A 15,695-nucleotide genomic window follows, 5' to 3' on the forward strand; every position below is an offset into this window, starting at 1 on the left:
CGTTTTCGGCGATAAGAAACTTACGCCCGGTGTCTTCGTTGTAAATTTTTGAAGGACTTGTTTGATGCTTACTAGAGGCCGTCTCGCCTAACATTTCTGGCGCTGGCAATCGCAAACAAATGACAGTTTTTGTATACGAAATCCTTCGAAATCTGTCATTTGATTGCGATCGCGCGCGTCAAAAATGTTAGGCACGGCCTTAGGTTTGGGAGAATCAAAATCATGGACCCCTATTACGATACAGTTGCATAATATAGTAGAATACATTATGATTCCCGTAGCAACGGGATTTGAACTTTAAAAATCAATCACTAAGGCCGTCTTGCAGGAAAAAATAAATCTAGATTTAGTAGTTAATCCAGGTAAGCTTGACAGTTCCATACAATTTGACACTGCTAAACTGAGCTTAACGCTAACTCGAGGTTTATGTCAAACTCAAACTCAAACTCACAACATTTATTGACAAGAAAAACACACTACATCACAACAAAAACACAGTAAGAACATAAATAGGAGCAGAGATATGTGTTGCAAGTGGGCCTAAAATGAAACAGAAAGGCAAAAACTTTTCTAAGTGAATTAAGACTTCATAAAAAAGGCAGAAAAAATCATTCAATTGCTACAGGCGCAGTGCATATTCAAGAGCCAAAAGGCCGTATGCTCCAATTCAAATTTTATACCAAATACGTCTACATTTATGGTTGGAATTGGAACGTCGCATCGGCTCTAGTCGGTTCCCACGCTTGCATTCGAGCCTCTTGTAACTCCTGGTACCCTGGTACGTAGGAATACGAACACCACGTGGATCCGTCGCATTGCGCTGCAAGCTTGACAAGTGAAAAATGAAACACTGAATCGTTTTATGCAGGGTTTTTTATGGTACGAAAAAGCCTCTTTTTAGGGCGCCTTAGTCGAAATGGCAAGAACCTTGTGAATTGGGTAGTTTTCTTGGTAAAAATTATTAGGAAATTGCTATTCCAGCCGAGACTTTTCCGAGATTATAATTCTGAAATAATAAACTTTTTCTCAAAATATAATATTACCTACATTTCTTCTTCTCTTTTAAAATATGGCTTTTCTGTCCTAATGAATAGGACAATTTCGCCAGTGTCAAAGTAAACTCTCTTTGAGAGGCACGTTGTACGGTGGTTGTAGTTTTTGCAACTTGATAGTAAAATTCCAGAAACCACGTGGACACAACTTGCGCATTAAAAATGTCAGAAACGAGAGCAATATAGAATTTTGTGATCACTGTTCACTGTTAAAGTTCATCGCCGCATAAAACACTATCAAAATTATACTTCAACTAGCCAAAGAAACAGAAATAGCAAATTTAGATATTGTCTACATCCGCCATGTTCGAATGCTACAAATCGAATCCTTTTATTCCAATATTTTTCTTATGCTTTCCCGCCTTTTTTTTCATTAAAAATAAACTGCAGGTGTATTTTTCCACCGAAAACATCAAAAGCTGTTCAGACCCAATAAAAAAAGTCTGGAGTTCCAGTAAAATACCGGCCATCAGACTTGGCTGTGTACGACTTGTGCCAACATTTCCATGGCCTTCTTAACTTAAAAAAAAATTGTAGCTGATTGCAGGCGCGCTAATTTATTATTGTCGAGGTTATCGAGCTAGCGCGCCTGCAATCTTTTTAACTTTTTAATTCTTCGCTGATCATAAACATGCACTTCACTTTCTGATATGTAAAGAATAATGGTCAACTTTTACGGACATTTTTGAGAAAAAAATGCTATTTAGTCCAAACCTAGTCCAAACAAAAATATTACAAAACTGAAACGCGTCAAAGTTCGGGAGGGGGCTAGTGACATCACGCCGTGCTAAAAAGTGCTAAAAATAATAATAATAAAGCCTTTTATTTTCCAAATACAGGAGCTTCAATACTTTCCTTTTTTCCATTATAATTAGCAAGTTGTTAGTATTGTTAGTAATTTCTTAGTTTATTTATTTGTGTTAGTACTAGTTTCCGTAGATTTGGACCCTCTGGGTGTAGGCCTCCTCCAGCTTGTTCCAAGTCTCCCTATCTTCCGCTTTTTTCAGCCAGTCTTTTCCGGCTGACTCCACTATATCATCTGACCATCTTTTATAGGGTCTGCCGACTCTTCTTTTTCCAAATGGGATTGTCCTTGTATCGAGTTAAGTGTCCTGCCCACCGCCATTTTAGTTTTAGAGTTTGAGTGAGTGTAATGGTCCCTCACTGATAAAATTAAACAAAAGATAATAAACGAAAGAAGCATGCTGATAATAAATAGGAAATAAAAAATTAGAAGCAGACATACGAGACTAATAAAAAACGCTGACGGACTAATTAAGGTAAACGTAAGTGCTCGTTACTGTCCCAAAAGTTGTCATCTACAATCTTGTCATTAGCATTAACAATAGAGATGACAAGAGGGTGTCGTCTATTGGGCATTAGCGTGTCGGGTAGGGTACTCGGACGTTTACTTAGAATTTTAAATTGTAGGAGTAAATTGTAAATTACAGCCTTTCTTATTTAATTGAGAGAAATCGATAATGACGCTGACTCAATCGAAAAGTAAAACTATAGCCAAAACTTAAAAAAAAATTACAGCCGTGAATGCCCCGCTGAGTCACCTAAACAGCTCCCGATACCAGGATACCATAAAAGCATGGGGTTCTGATTGCCTCATCAAGTGACGTCATGTGCGAAAGGGCACCGAGTACTAGGGTAGCAGAAAACGCAGGCGTTGATGCGGTTAAGAGACAATAACCGAATTGGAACCTTAGTACGCTAGAAGTAAGACTGGGTTTAGGTTGATTACCTACCTATAACACTGAACATGAATGTGGTTCGAAGGATTTGTGTTCCATTTTCTTTTCAGCTTTAGGTGTTAGTTGTTACGATTCGATTTTGTATTGCGTTCCAATGTCGTTAAGTAACCATGTATTTTGAACTATAAAGGTATGGAAGTAGATTTCATTTGGTGTTACCACCCGTATCTATTCTCGGCCTATATACGTCCCACTGTAGGGCACAGGCCTTCTCTCAGAATCAGAGGACTTGGGTCGTAGTTCCCACGCGGGCCCACTGCGGATCGGTAACTTCATTCATCTCCTTGAATCTCTTCGTAGGTGTGTGCAGATTTCCTCTTGACGTTTTCCTTCATTGTAAAGCTCATGAGGAAACTTCAGCTCAGTATGCAAGTAGCTCTTATAGCTCAACTGTCTTGAAAAGTCTGAAAATCTTTTTTTCACAAAATTACTTCACTTGCGTTCATTTTGCTTAGAAAAGGAGCTCTGCTAACACTGGATGGTCATATATAGATACACAAAATTTTTCGGTACCCTCGGTGCGCGACTCCGACTCTCACATGGCCAAATCTTGTTTTCATAAAATCACTCCACTTGCGTACATTTTGCTTAGGAAAGGAGCTCTGCTAGCACTGGATATTCATAGATACACAAAAATTTTCGGGACCCTCGGTAAAATAAAAGAAAATGCCTGGCGTTCTTTCTAGTACCTCGATTTGCCAAAGCATTTTATTAACCATCAGTCCATGATAAAGCTAAGTGCAGCACGAACGTGTCTAAACTCTAAACTAAACAGTAGTACAAGATGTTCGCATGTGCTCTCTCAATGAGGGCTATCGTGTTTTGTCTTTCTAGAAGGCTCCACTGTTGCTTGAGGTTTTAGTGCAGCTTTCAAAGTCTGTTTATACGGGCTTGAAAACAAAGTTTAGATTAAAATCATATTTAAAACACCTTAAAACCGTACCATAAAAATATCCAGCAACCACAGTGTTGCCTTGTTCGAAAAAAGGGAGGACAAAAATTTCCCAAAAACTGTCTCAAAAAACAGACATTCATTGCCCCGTAACGCATATTTGCCACAATTAATTACAGGTAATGCAAAATATTCACAAAATTATTCTAATTACAAATAAACCCGCGTAGCTCACCCAAAAACTATGAGATTTGACATTTCGGAGACCTCACGCTACACTAGCGCCTCTAGCGGTAAATTCATACGCGATAGCCCTCATTAAACGGTAGCCCCGTCGTCCAGCCGTTTTGACCTTTTGACATTTGACACCAAATAATAGTTAAACGGAGTTGTTAAAACTCATTGAAATGCTGGGGTTGTCATAATAACTATAAATCCACTGAACCATTTGGGAGATTGGCCAAGTGCGAGTCTGTCTCGCGTACGAAGGGTTCCGTTCCATTATCTATACAATATTTAGACATTTTAACAAGTTTATTGTATATGGAAGCCCCCTTATTTTATTTTAATTTTATTTTTTTATTTTTAAAGTGATCATACAACTAAAGATTCTGTATATTTCAATCGTCTACCTGTTGCCGTTATTAACATCGAGCACAAAAACGGCAAAACAATCTAGTTTGTTATATGGGAGCCCCCCTTTATTATTTATTTTATTCTATTTTTAGTATTTGTTGTTTAAGTGTCCACATTAATATATAATCTGTGAAAATTTCAAGTGCTAAGCCGCGTATCCACTAGAGGCAGCCTCGGGCCGAGCGGCTGCCTCGCTCCGAGGCCGCGCAAGTGGAGACGCTGCCAAAGGCACGGCTCAGACTGAGGCTCCTTTGAGCACGACCAAAAAACCGACAAAATATGCCTCGGCTCGCGGTGCTCGGCCTGAGGCTGCTCTAATGGATACGCAGCTTTTAACTATTACCAATCAAGAGATAGAGCCCTGTGACAGACGGCCGGACAGACGACAGTGGAGTCTCAGTAATAGGGTTCCGTTGGCACCCTTTGGGTACGGAACCCTAAAAAATGCATAGGCGGTTGTATACATCAAACGCATCGTTCCCGCATTCTGCATATATACAGTACCCTTAGTGTAAGTTTTCGGTTACAAAATACGTCTCGATCGCGTTCGCGTCAAAATCTCAATTTGTATGGAAACACGAACATCGCAAACGTTCCGCTAGAGGCGCTGTTCGTGTTTGCATACAAAGTGAGACTTAAGCGCGAACGCGATCGAGGCGTATTTTGTAACCGAAAACTTACACTAAGGGCACAGTTTCACGAGTGGATTCCAAATCAATCAGGGTACATTACCGTTGCTGATAGTAGCGCTGCGTCAGTAGTGACTATAAATAACTGTAACTAGACTAGTATAGTAATATTATAATGCTTGGCCGTCCGTGGCCGGACTTAAATAGAAGTACACGATAGTGCAACCCTGGTGTTTTATAATTTATAATATACTAGCTTTTGCCCGCGACTTCGTCCGCGTGGAATAGTAGGTAACTTTGGGAAGTATTTAATTTATTTAGGATACCTATTTTGCACTTTATTTCGTATTAAGTGCCTAAATGCCAAGTTTCATGGTTTTATCTTTGACAGCGACGAACTTCCACCTTATAAACTTTCATCCCCTATTTCAACCCCTTAAAGCCTCTTTTTCGCGATAAAAGATAGCCTATGTTCTTTCCCAAGGTCTATTCTGTCTCTGTACCAAATTTCATCGAAATCGGTTCAGCGGTTTAGGCGTGAAAGCGTAACAGACAGACAGACAGACAGAGTTACTTTCGCATTTATAATATTAGTATGGAAGTATGGATTAGCATAGTATAAGTCAGGGTTTCTCAAACTTATGTCTCCACGTACCCCTGTTAAAGTTTCTAGACGATAGCGAACGTACAAAAAGACTCCAAAAACCAATCTTAATCATCTTGCTAGTCTTGCAGCCTGGTGGTTTTTGGAGTCACGTAAACCTTGTCGCGAAATCTGTAATTTGATTGCAATTGCGAGCGTCAGAAACTTTCGGCAATATGGCCACGGGTCAAAAAAAATCAGTACCTAGGTAATGGATCCTAACTCTTGGAGTTTTGGTTACTTTCCAGAGTTCTAGACTAATTTAGACTTGTTTATTCCTTTTTTAAAGGTTAAAGTTAGTCAATACGGCTTCTGGTCTTATTAACTTTTTTACCTATAGTCATTGCTCCCAGCGGGTGTGTGAGTAACTGGTATTATCGTAAACTGAGACTCTGCGCAGACGCCGATCAACCGGTCCAACTGAAACGAAACACTCAATAAAGACAAGCCACCAAAACTACACGTAAACTAGCTTTTGAAACCGAGATTAGGCTGTTTTGTCGACCATGGCCAAGTGGTTAGAGAACCTGACTACGAAGCTTGAGGTCCCGGGTTCGAGTCCCGAATAATACGAGTTGGTGCGAACGCTGGCTTTCTCGATCTTTTCGTATGGCTCTGAGACTTGGCCACTGAAAGCTGCAGACCGCAAACGTATAGACGCCTTTGAGATGTGGGTGCTGGAGAAAGATGCTCCGTATCCCCTGGACATCATTTCTGACTAACGCCTCCATATCTGTCATCTGAATGTCTGCGCAGGGTTCTTGAATACTTCGGCCACATTGCAAGGCAAGACAGTGACAGCCTTGAGAAGCTACGAGCAATTGCGACCGGTAAAGTGGACGGAAAGAGGGCTCATGGTTGATGCTCGATGCGTTGGTCTGACCATATTTAGATGGGTGGTCATGACCCTCATTATTGAGGAATACGACACAAGGAGGAAGAATACGAGTATATTTGTTCTCGGGTCTTGGATGTTAAGTATGTTTATCCGTTGCCTGGTATCCATAGTACAAGCTTTGCTTAGTTTGGGACTAGGTCAATACGGTATTTGACTATATTGTATATGTTTTATAAATGAAAACTACACAATGCCTGTTATAGAATAGAAAAACAATTTTTAAGCTACCTTTACAAATAACAAAGTTATAAAGGTTTGAAATTCAAGATTAGACAGAGAAAGACATACTGGCATGTGACGTCACACGCCAGAACCGCCGTTTGAGAAAGAGACAGGTATATAGATTTTTCAAAAAAACACTATAAATTCAATTTTCAACCGATTTCAACTATTTGTTTATCTATATTTTCATAATTATATTAAGATATGGCAAAATCAGGAGTTGTCAAATACCGTATTGGTGTCAAGTGTCCCATGATATTTATTATTTATTTATTATTAGTTTCCACTTAATTTGTGAGAGGAATGTGTTCTTAATTAACCAATAGAAACGCTTCGTTTACCTCGCCTCGCTCCGCTCAGCTGTTTCCACCGGAGAGGTAAATTAAGTGTTTCTATTGGTTCATGAAAAGCAGCGGAACACATACTCGCACATCTCTGGTGGAAACGCTGCCTTAGAATACAATTCTAAAGTACTGTTAGTACAGCAGTACTTAACCATATCCATACTAATATTATAAATGCGAAAGTGCGTTTGTATGTTTGTCCGTCTTTCACGTCGAAACGGAGCGACGGATCGAAGTGGTTTTAGGCATATAGTTTATAGGCCAGAGTGTGATATAGGCTACTTTTTATCCCGGAAAAATGCACAGTTCCCGAGGGAACAGCGCGCGATAACCGAATACCATGCGGGCGGAGCCGCGGGCAAAAGATAGTACTAAATTAATATAATCGTAGTCTATGATATTTTCATAGTTTAAATGCAGACATTTATGGATAACAAAATTACAAATTAGGTATGCCTATTAATATTAAAGTCTATTTAGGAAGTTATCTGTATTTGACAAATCTACCATCAGTTTGCCACATCATTTTCATGTTATCCTTATGCTATCGAATCAACGAGGGTTTTTGACAGGTGAAATATCGCTAGATGGCGTTAGCATCGAAAGGTCCGTTTGACGTTACAGTTGTGTACGATTGGCTAATTTAGCTCTTAATCAAACTCACGACGACCTTTAGCACAAAAAACAAGACCAATATCACTGTTCCACTCGGTCACTGTCATCTCTGTAAAACAGGTTAATTTACATTTTACGTTTCACTGTTGACTTTTCTAAGATCTTATAGCATTTTCCAGAACTAAGTAACTTAGAACTTTATCATAATGTGTCATGGTTCTTTTTGCAATCACAAAGTCTGGTAAGATACGAGGGTTGGTTAGTAAATTAATACGTAAAGAAAAATTATAAGCCAGGTTTTATTCTGACCTTTAAAATCCAAAGGAATTAAGGAATGAAGGAGTATGCTAAATGTAAAGTCGTTTATATTCTATTTTTTTATCTCAAATAGCTGGAAACGAGCATGCGGGTCACGGGTCACCTGATGGTAAGTGATCGCCGCCGCCCATAGACACCTACAGCAATATTAGGACTGCGGGTGCGTTGCCGGCCTAAGAGGAAGGCTTAAGGGGGAAGGGGGAAGGGGGAGGGGAGAAGGCCTCCGGATCTCCCACTCACCGTAAGAGACACAGTAGCAAAACTACTATTTCATGCCGGTATTCTGTGGGTGTGGTACTAACCCGGTCGAGCCGGCCCATTCTTACTGCAGCCAGCAAGGTGGTTAGAGTAAGGCCACATAGAAATCTATCTATCCAGATCTAGATACTATTTTTTGTTCGCGATGTCTTCGAGATTGGTGTCGATTGTGTGTGTGTTTGTATGTTTGTGTTGAAACGGAGCCACGGATCGACTTGATTTTTGGCATAGTGATAGTTTATGGGCCAGAGAGTGACATAGGCTACTTTTTAGCGCGCGCTAACTGAATTCGAGCTGTCGGTAGGCCTCCAACAAGATGGAGCGACGACTTGGTTAAGATCGCGGGATCGCGGTGGATGCGGAAAGCACAAGACCGGTCTGAGTGGAGAGCCTTAGGGGAGGCCTATGTCCAGCAGTGGACGTCTTTCGGCTGACATGATGATGATGATGAACTGGATTCCACGCGGACTTAGCCGCGGGCAAAAGCTAGTTTACTTATAAAATATTGTCAAAAATAAACCAGCAAAGAGCGAGAGATTTGTAGGTCGTAATGCATTTTAGGGTTCCGTACAAAAAACACATACAAATACACATAAACTTTCGCATGTTCAATAGGTATTGGTAACATTTATTCTTCTGAGAGGAGGTTTGTGCCCAGCAGTGGGTTATATAGGCTGGCTGATGATGATGTAGAAGTATTTATTAACGATATGTTTATGAAGAAGTAGTGTTTACCCGCGACTTCGCACACGTAAATCATTAGGTCCAGCAGCTGAATTGTAAATCCGGGAAAGTTTAATATTCCCGTGGGAATTTGTCGTTACATTAAAAACAGTCATGGTCAAATTTGATGACTCTAACCCCAGCGGTTGTTGTTTCGAGATTTTATCCCTATCCCGTGGGAATTCGGAATAAAAAGTAGGCTATGTTTTATTCCAGATGTCCAGCTATCTACATACCAAATTTTATGACTTTAAGCACAGCCGTAATTAGTTAGAGATTGTATCCCTATCCCATGGGAACATGAGGATATAAAGTAGCCTATGTGTTATTCCAAACGTCCAGCTACCTATATACCAAATTTCATGACTCTAAGCCCGACGGTCGTTATTTAGAGATTCCCGTGGGAATATCGGAATAAAAAGTATCCTATGTTTTAATCCAGGTTACAAACTAACTATTAGCCAAATTTCATCAAAATCCGTCCAGCCGTTTCAGCGTGAAGGAGTAACAAACATACTCACTCACTCACTCACTCACAAACTTTCACATTTATAATAATGAGGGCTATCGTTTTTTGTCTCACTAGATGGCGCACTGTTGCGTGAGGTTTTTAAGTATGGTTTTGAAAGTCTGTTATTACGGGCGTGAAAACAAAGTTTAGATTAAATTCATATTTAATACACCTTAAAACCGTACCATATAAATATCGAGCATGCCACAGTGTTGCATAGTCCCTGTTTTGTTCGGAAAAAAGGGAGGACAAAGGTTTCCGAAAGACAAAACTGTCTCAAAACACAGACATTCATTGCCCCGGAACGCATATTTGCCATAATTAATTTCAGATATTGCAAAATATTCACAAAATTATTGTAATTATAAATAAACCCGCGTAGCTCACCCAAAAACTATGAGATTTGACATTTCGGAGACCTCACGCTACACTAGCGCCTCTAGCGGCGAATTCATTCGCGATAGCCCTCATTAAGTAGGATACGGCAAAACGGTCTTATACCATAGATATAAGGGCGATTTCAAAAATACGTACGTACCTTTTCTTTCGAAATGTATTGAATTTTTTCATATATATTTTATGAGTCAGTTTTATGACGAATACCGTGTATATATGAAAAAAAAAAACGTGACAAAAAGTGTCATTTTTGATTGGGTATTTTTTGTAAACCACCGTAATCGATTGTGCTTTTGATTCTCAGTGGGAAAAACCATATTTTTTATCTTCGAAAAAAAAAACAATGGGTAAGTACACTTTTTGTGAAAACCGTCCGTGTGTGTCCGTGTCCGAGACATGTCTTATAAACAACATGAATAAGTTATACACCGTTCATGCGAAATATATCAAATATGGAGATAAATCGCGGATTTAGATCACATTCTGCGAAGCTCGCGGGTTCGAGTCCCAGTTGGGACGAATTATGCAACGTTATTGACTATAACAGGTCGATTCTTGCCTTGCTCCCTGTTTTGTTGGTGAAATACTTGAGAATAATATTTTTTTTTGCCAGTAGTTTTTGTATTTGTTTGTACAATAAATAAATTAAAGTCAAGTCTTTATTACAAGTAAAAATAAAAAGTTAAAAATTAAGCGTAATAGCAGCTAATATAGGCAAATTTCTGACTTTTAAAACTTACTAGTTGTCGGTCCCTAACTAGAGAGAAAAAGACATTTATTTACACTATAGACATTTAATACACTACTCTCACCCACATAAGTTGACTGGTAGAGACACCTTAAATGGATAAATTTGCCAAGGGGTAAGTTTGTCAGTTGTGTTTTTTTTTTATTTACAACAATAACTTATATATTATTATATCAATCAAAGTTTCAGTAAACACGATAGTAGTATATAAGTACAGTTATACCTATGTCATGTCATTATATTAAAATATTAAAAAAGCAACAACCAACGGCGGTAAATATTCTTTAAACTACTAACAAAAATATAATAAATCGGCAATCAAGCACATTCACATTAAGCTTTATTTCACGCACATCAACAGAAACACGTGAAAAAAATCCCCCCGTTCCCATAAAACACTTTAAAATTATTGTATCGAACTATTTCACCGCATCAAAAATAGAACTAATGTCCACCATCATATGATTCCGAAGAGAAATGTGTTGAAAACTGCGCGACGACACCGACCCGCCAGTTGTACGTTATACCCTACAAGCATCGGTCGTTCGGCGCGACCATACACAAACAAAAACAATAATTGGAAAACAATAAAACCTGATTAAAACTTGCCGGTGAAAAATGTGCGTCGAACAGTGTCAGTGATGGCGGATTTTAAAAAGTTATTTTGGCGCGAAAATGCGTGGATTTTGACAGATGACGGCTCCGAACAGGTGCGTTCACGTAGACATAATGGTTGAGTAGATAACTCTTTTGTCATATGAATGAGTAGGTTATAATGTTTTTTTAAAGATCACACGCTTTGTGAAAAAAAAACGTAACTACTTGATTGAATTCTCCTTATTTTCTACTAATCTAGATTAATTCTTTTTTGAATGTTACAATTAAAAGTTGTTGTTCTGAGAGGAGGCCTGTGCCCAGCAGTGGGACGCATATAGGCTGGGATGATGATGATGATGATGACAATTAAAAGTTTGGGCATGTGACCTTGACCTACTTAAGTTCGGACTTAAGAGTGACTCTGAGTGACAAATCGGTAACAATCACACCGATTTACGCACGGAAACTTTACAAAAATACTTTATTTTAACTAAACTACTTGATAATTTAGTTCACTGTATTTTATAGGTGAACATTATTTTATTGAAGTTTTTTTTATCAATGTTGAGGTATGTAATAAACTATGTAGGGAGTTTTATATGCTTACAACATAAATCTAGATTGATATAATAAATAAAAATGTGCAATACGGATCAGAAAGGTTTAGAAAATAATTAATAAAACTTCACACGTATTTACCTATAATGGCTTTAGGGCATATAAGCACGATACGTTGCCGCTATTAAAATCAATCGTCTTTTTTTGTTTTTAGAATAGACAAGTGTTAAATAATAAGTAACAATTAAATACTTCTTTTTTTCGCTGTCAATACTAAATTATAAAGCGAAAGTGTGTGTATGAGTATGTGTGTTAGTTACCATTTGAAGTTATAATGGCTGAATTGATTTAAACGTCGGGATTTTACTTAATTCCCATGGGAATTCCCATAAATTACACCGAGGTCTCTATTTACGATATATGAGGAACATCCGGGCCAAAATGTAGTGTCTCTATAATTAACGGTTAGGTAGAGTTTTGGGATTTTATATAAATACCTTTCTTAATACACGTCTTTGACACACAAGGGATGCGTCTGCTAATTTTAATTCCATTTTATTCGTACATTTCCGTAAATTAAATTGCTTTTACAGCTGCCGAAAACACGGATTATAGCCAACTTTTCGCATGTGCGTATCTCTAAATATCATTCTAAAACATGATGCAAAAAGTTTTATTGTCTTGAGTGATCAATAGTGATCATGATGCTATACTTTGAAAGTTTGTACTAAGAGCAAATGATAAATAGTGCATCGGACAAAGTATATACTTCTTCAATGTTCGTTTTATGGCCTGCCGTAGCAACAGAATTTACGAACATTGCAAGTTCAATAGAAGCTGTAATACCGCATCATTCTCGATCGTCCTAACGGTAGCGCACCGCAAACTGCGAGAGAAAGGATATTTAATACTTAATCAGAATCCTTGTTCTAACAGTGGATTCTGCACTTATATATATTGCATTTGTATAACCTCAAAGCATTTTTATGAGCGGAGCTGAAAATGTAGAAACGTTTTAATTTTAACGCGACTTCAGATGCTGGTTTTGTGGGGAGTTATAAAATGTAACACAATTTAGTTAAATACAAATACAAATACAAAATACAAATACAAAATAGTTTATTTCACAGAAAACAGAATTTTACAACAGTAGGACTATCCGTCAGAGACCAAACTAGGCTGAGCCTGTAACTTGGCCAGCTGCGAGTGCGGTTGACAGTAAAAGTTGACGAACGAGGAGACAATAATATAAAAGGGAACAAAATTTAACAAAACATGTGGTATGCGTGTATGTATGTATGCGTGTGTGTGTATGTGTGTGTGTGTGTGTGTGTTGTGTGTGTGTGTGTGTGTGTGTGTGTGTTGTGTGGTGTGTGTGTGTGTGTGTGTGTGTGTGTGTGTGTGTGTATGTGTGTGCGTGCCAGTGTGTGTGAGGCATATGTAATCGCGCGAAAGTGGTATTCAAACGCCCACGTAAACTTACTTCCGCCAACATCAACAAGGTTTACTTAATCCTAGTGCATTTAATGATATCCTCAGTTTCACTATAGGATAATGTGTACAACCATTTCACCACTAGTGCTTTGGCCCTGGAAATCGAAAGTAGTTTAATTTTGGATACATTTATATTTTGAACCGGGACCTTTGTTAGGAGCTAATAATTAAGCTATAGATCGTTTAAACAATTTTAAGCTAACATTTTCACATAAACATCGAACAAGACAAGATAAGTATGAAATAAAAACATATGAAAAAAAAACAACTAGAGTGCCTTAAAAATTAAAAGGAATACCTAAACAGGTCTACTTACATAGTCTAGAACTCTGCAAAGTAACCAAAACCCCAAGAGTCAGGATCCATTACCTAGGTACTGAAAGTTTTTGACCCGTGGCCGTACTGCCTACCGTATCTGACGCTCGCGATCGCAACCAAATGACAGATTTCGCATACAAGTCTTAGTTGTCAATATTTTTTTTTAAGTCAGTCGAATACTTTTTAAATAATCGCTATTATTAATTCAAATATTTTATGTCAGACATACCTAGTTCATAAATGGTTAGTATTACATAACATTAAATCAACACGTGCATACATTGTACAAGTTGCATTACATTATAATGCAACCTGTACGATTTATCTTGCAGATCTAAACTGAGTTTAAAGCTGGTAGCTACCGCTACAACAATCCCCATAGGTTTAGTATAACACTGAACAACATTTCCCTAAGAAATATCACCACATGACAACACACTAAGGTGACAGAGCGACCGATAAAAAGGGTCGGCGAGACAGAGCGACTGTTTCCTCCGAGGCGCTTTAACCTTCTAACCACCATGTTAAGCCATAGTTATATGGGTTTCTAGTAGAGATGGGACTATGGATTCAGCTGACTAACAGATTAATCGACGCTAAGACGGCCGAATAACCGGCAACGCCGATCATTGTTTTCAGATAAGTTCGGGTGTTCGGAAAGTTCGTTTCGAACCGCCACTACCAAATCTGTGGGGCTACTACAAAATTCGAAAATCGAAGTTCGTATCGTACCATCCCGCTGACGGGAATATTATTCAATACGAGAAAGATTTTCGAATTTCGTAGTAGCCCTTCTGGTTAAGAGAGGAAAATTGGTAGCTAACTACAAGATGAGAAAGCACACTTGTCATTTCGTAGTCAGCTACTATGTAAATCTGGCTACAAGATAGAAAAATCGTTCCCATTGGCCAGCTAGCTACAAAGATTGAAAGCACAACTCCTGCCGTAGCTAGTTACCAAATCTGTTTAGAGATGGGATTAAAGGTCGCACGCCAGTGTCAAATCTTATTATTACAAGCTTTTATTTAGCTTGCCCTGTTTGTTTATTTGTTTTTTTGGGTCAAATCTTGGAAGCTAAATTTGACCCACTTCTAGTGGCCCAATTGACTTGAAATTTGGCATATTGATGCCAATCTGGTGACAATACAATAATCTGGTTGTGTCAGCCTGGTGATCCGGCCAGGATCGTCTCCGCAGAACGGAACTCCTCAACGGAAATGAAGTTTGGATGACAATGCAAGTACAATCAACAAGAAGTACAGTCAGCAAAAAAGCTTGTATTAAAAATGTATTTTTTAACAAAAACCTATTTATTAACTATTGTAGAATCTGTGGGCTATCCAGTCTATTCTTTTATATTCATTGTCTTCCAAAAGAACTTAGCGCAATTTGAGTTAAAAGTTTTAAAATCAGCCATCACCCGCAGACAGAGTTCTGTAAACGTCCGCTATTGGAATCTGAACCTTAGTGCCATCCACATTGATCGCCATTTGCATAGTGCTTTCAAGTAGTGCGATTCCAAGTTTGTTTTTTCTTGAAACAGATAACCATTTCAGTAATTAAGTAATACGTAGTATTTTAATCCAACTGTAAGCCGTCTTTTGTTTATCTAACCGTTGTCCTTTGTTTTGACAAGCTTCGTTTATTTAGCATTAGAAAGAGGGTAAGCGATCTTGGCATGACTTTTTATTGAAAAACACTTTTTAAAAATAAGTTACAGCAAATATGTCACAATTAGCAAGGACATATGATCATTTACATGCTTTTGGTATCATAAGTAATAGTAACAGTTTTTTTAAAAACGTTTTTCAATGAAAAGACTCGTCAATATTGTTTCATCATCATCATGTCAGCCGAAAGACGTCCACTGCCGGACATAGGCCTCCCCCAAGGCTCTCCACTCAGACCGGTCTTGTGCTTTCCGCATGCACCGCGATCCCGCGATCTTAACCAAGTCGTCGCTCCATCTTGTTGGAGGCCTACCGACAGCTCGTCTCCCGGTCCGCGGACGCCATTCGAGAACCTTCTGGCCCCATCGGCCATCAGTCCTGCGAGCAATGTGCCCCGCCCACTGCCACTTTAG

General features: G+C 38.7%; 1 protein-coding gene across 3 annotated transcripts in view; it reads left to right on the forward strand.

The window, feature by feature from the left end:
- Nucleotides 1-11,177: 11,177 nt before the first annotated feature.
- Nucleotides 11,178-15,695, forward strand: part of shakB (Innexin family member shaking B) — a gene marked incomplete at its 3' end in the record, with an annotated part of 238,533 nt that continues 234,015 nt past the window's right edge. For all 3 annotated transcript variants that reach the window (XM_074098621.1, XM_074098673.1, XM_074098732.1), the window contains 1 exon segment: nt 11,178-11,355. Coding sequence is in view for 1 of the 3 variants with exons in the window: in XM_074098732.1 (XP_073954833.1) it covers nt 11,339-11,355 (17 nt within the window).

This window comes from Choristoneura fumiferana, chromosome Z, assembly GCF_025370935.1.
Source record: "Choristoneura fumiferana chromosome Z, NRCan_CFum_1, whole genome shotgun sequence".
NCBI classification, from domain to species: Eukaryota; Metazoa; Arthropoda; class Insecta; order Lepidoptera; family Tortricidae; genus Choristoneura; species Choristoneura fumiferana.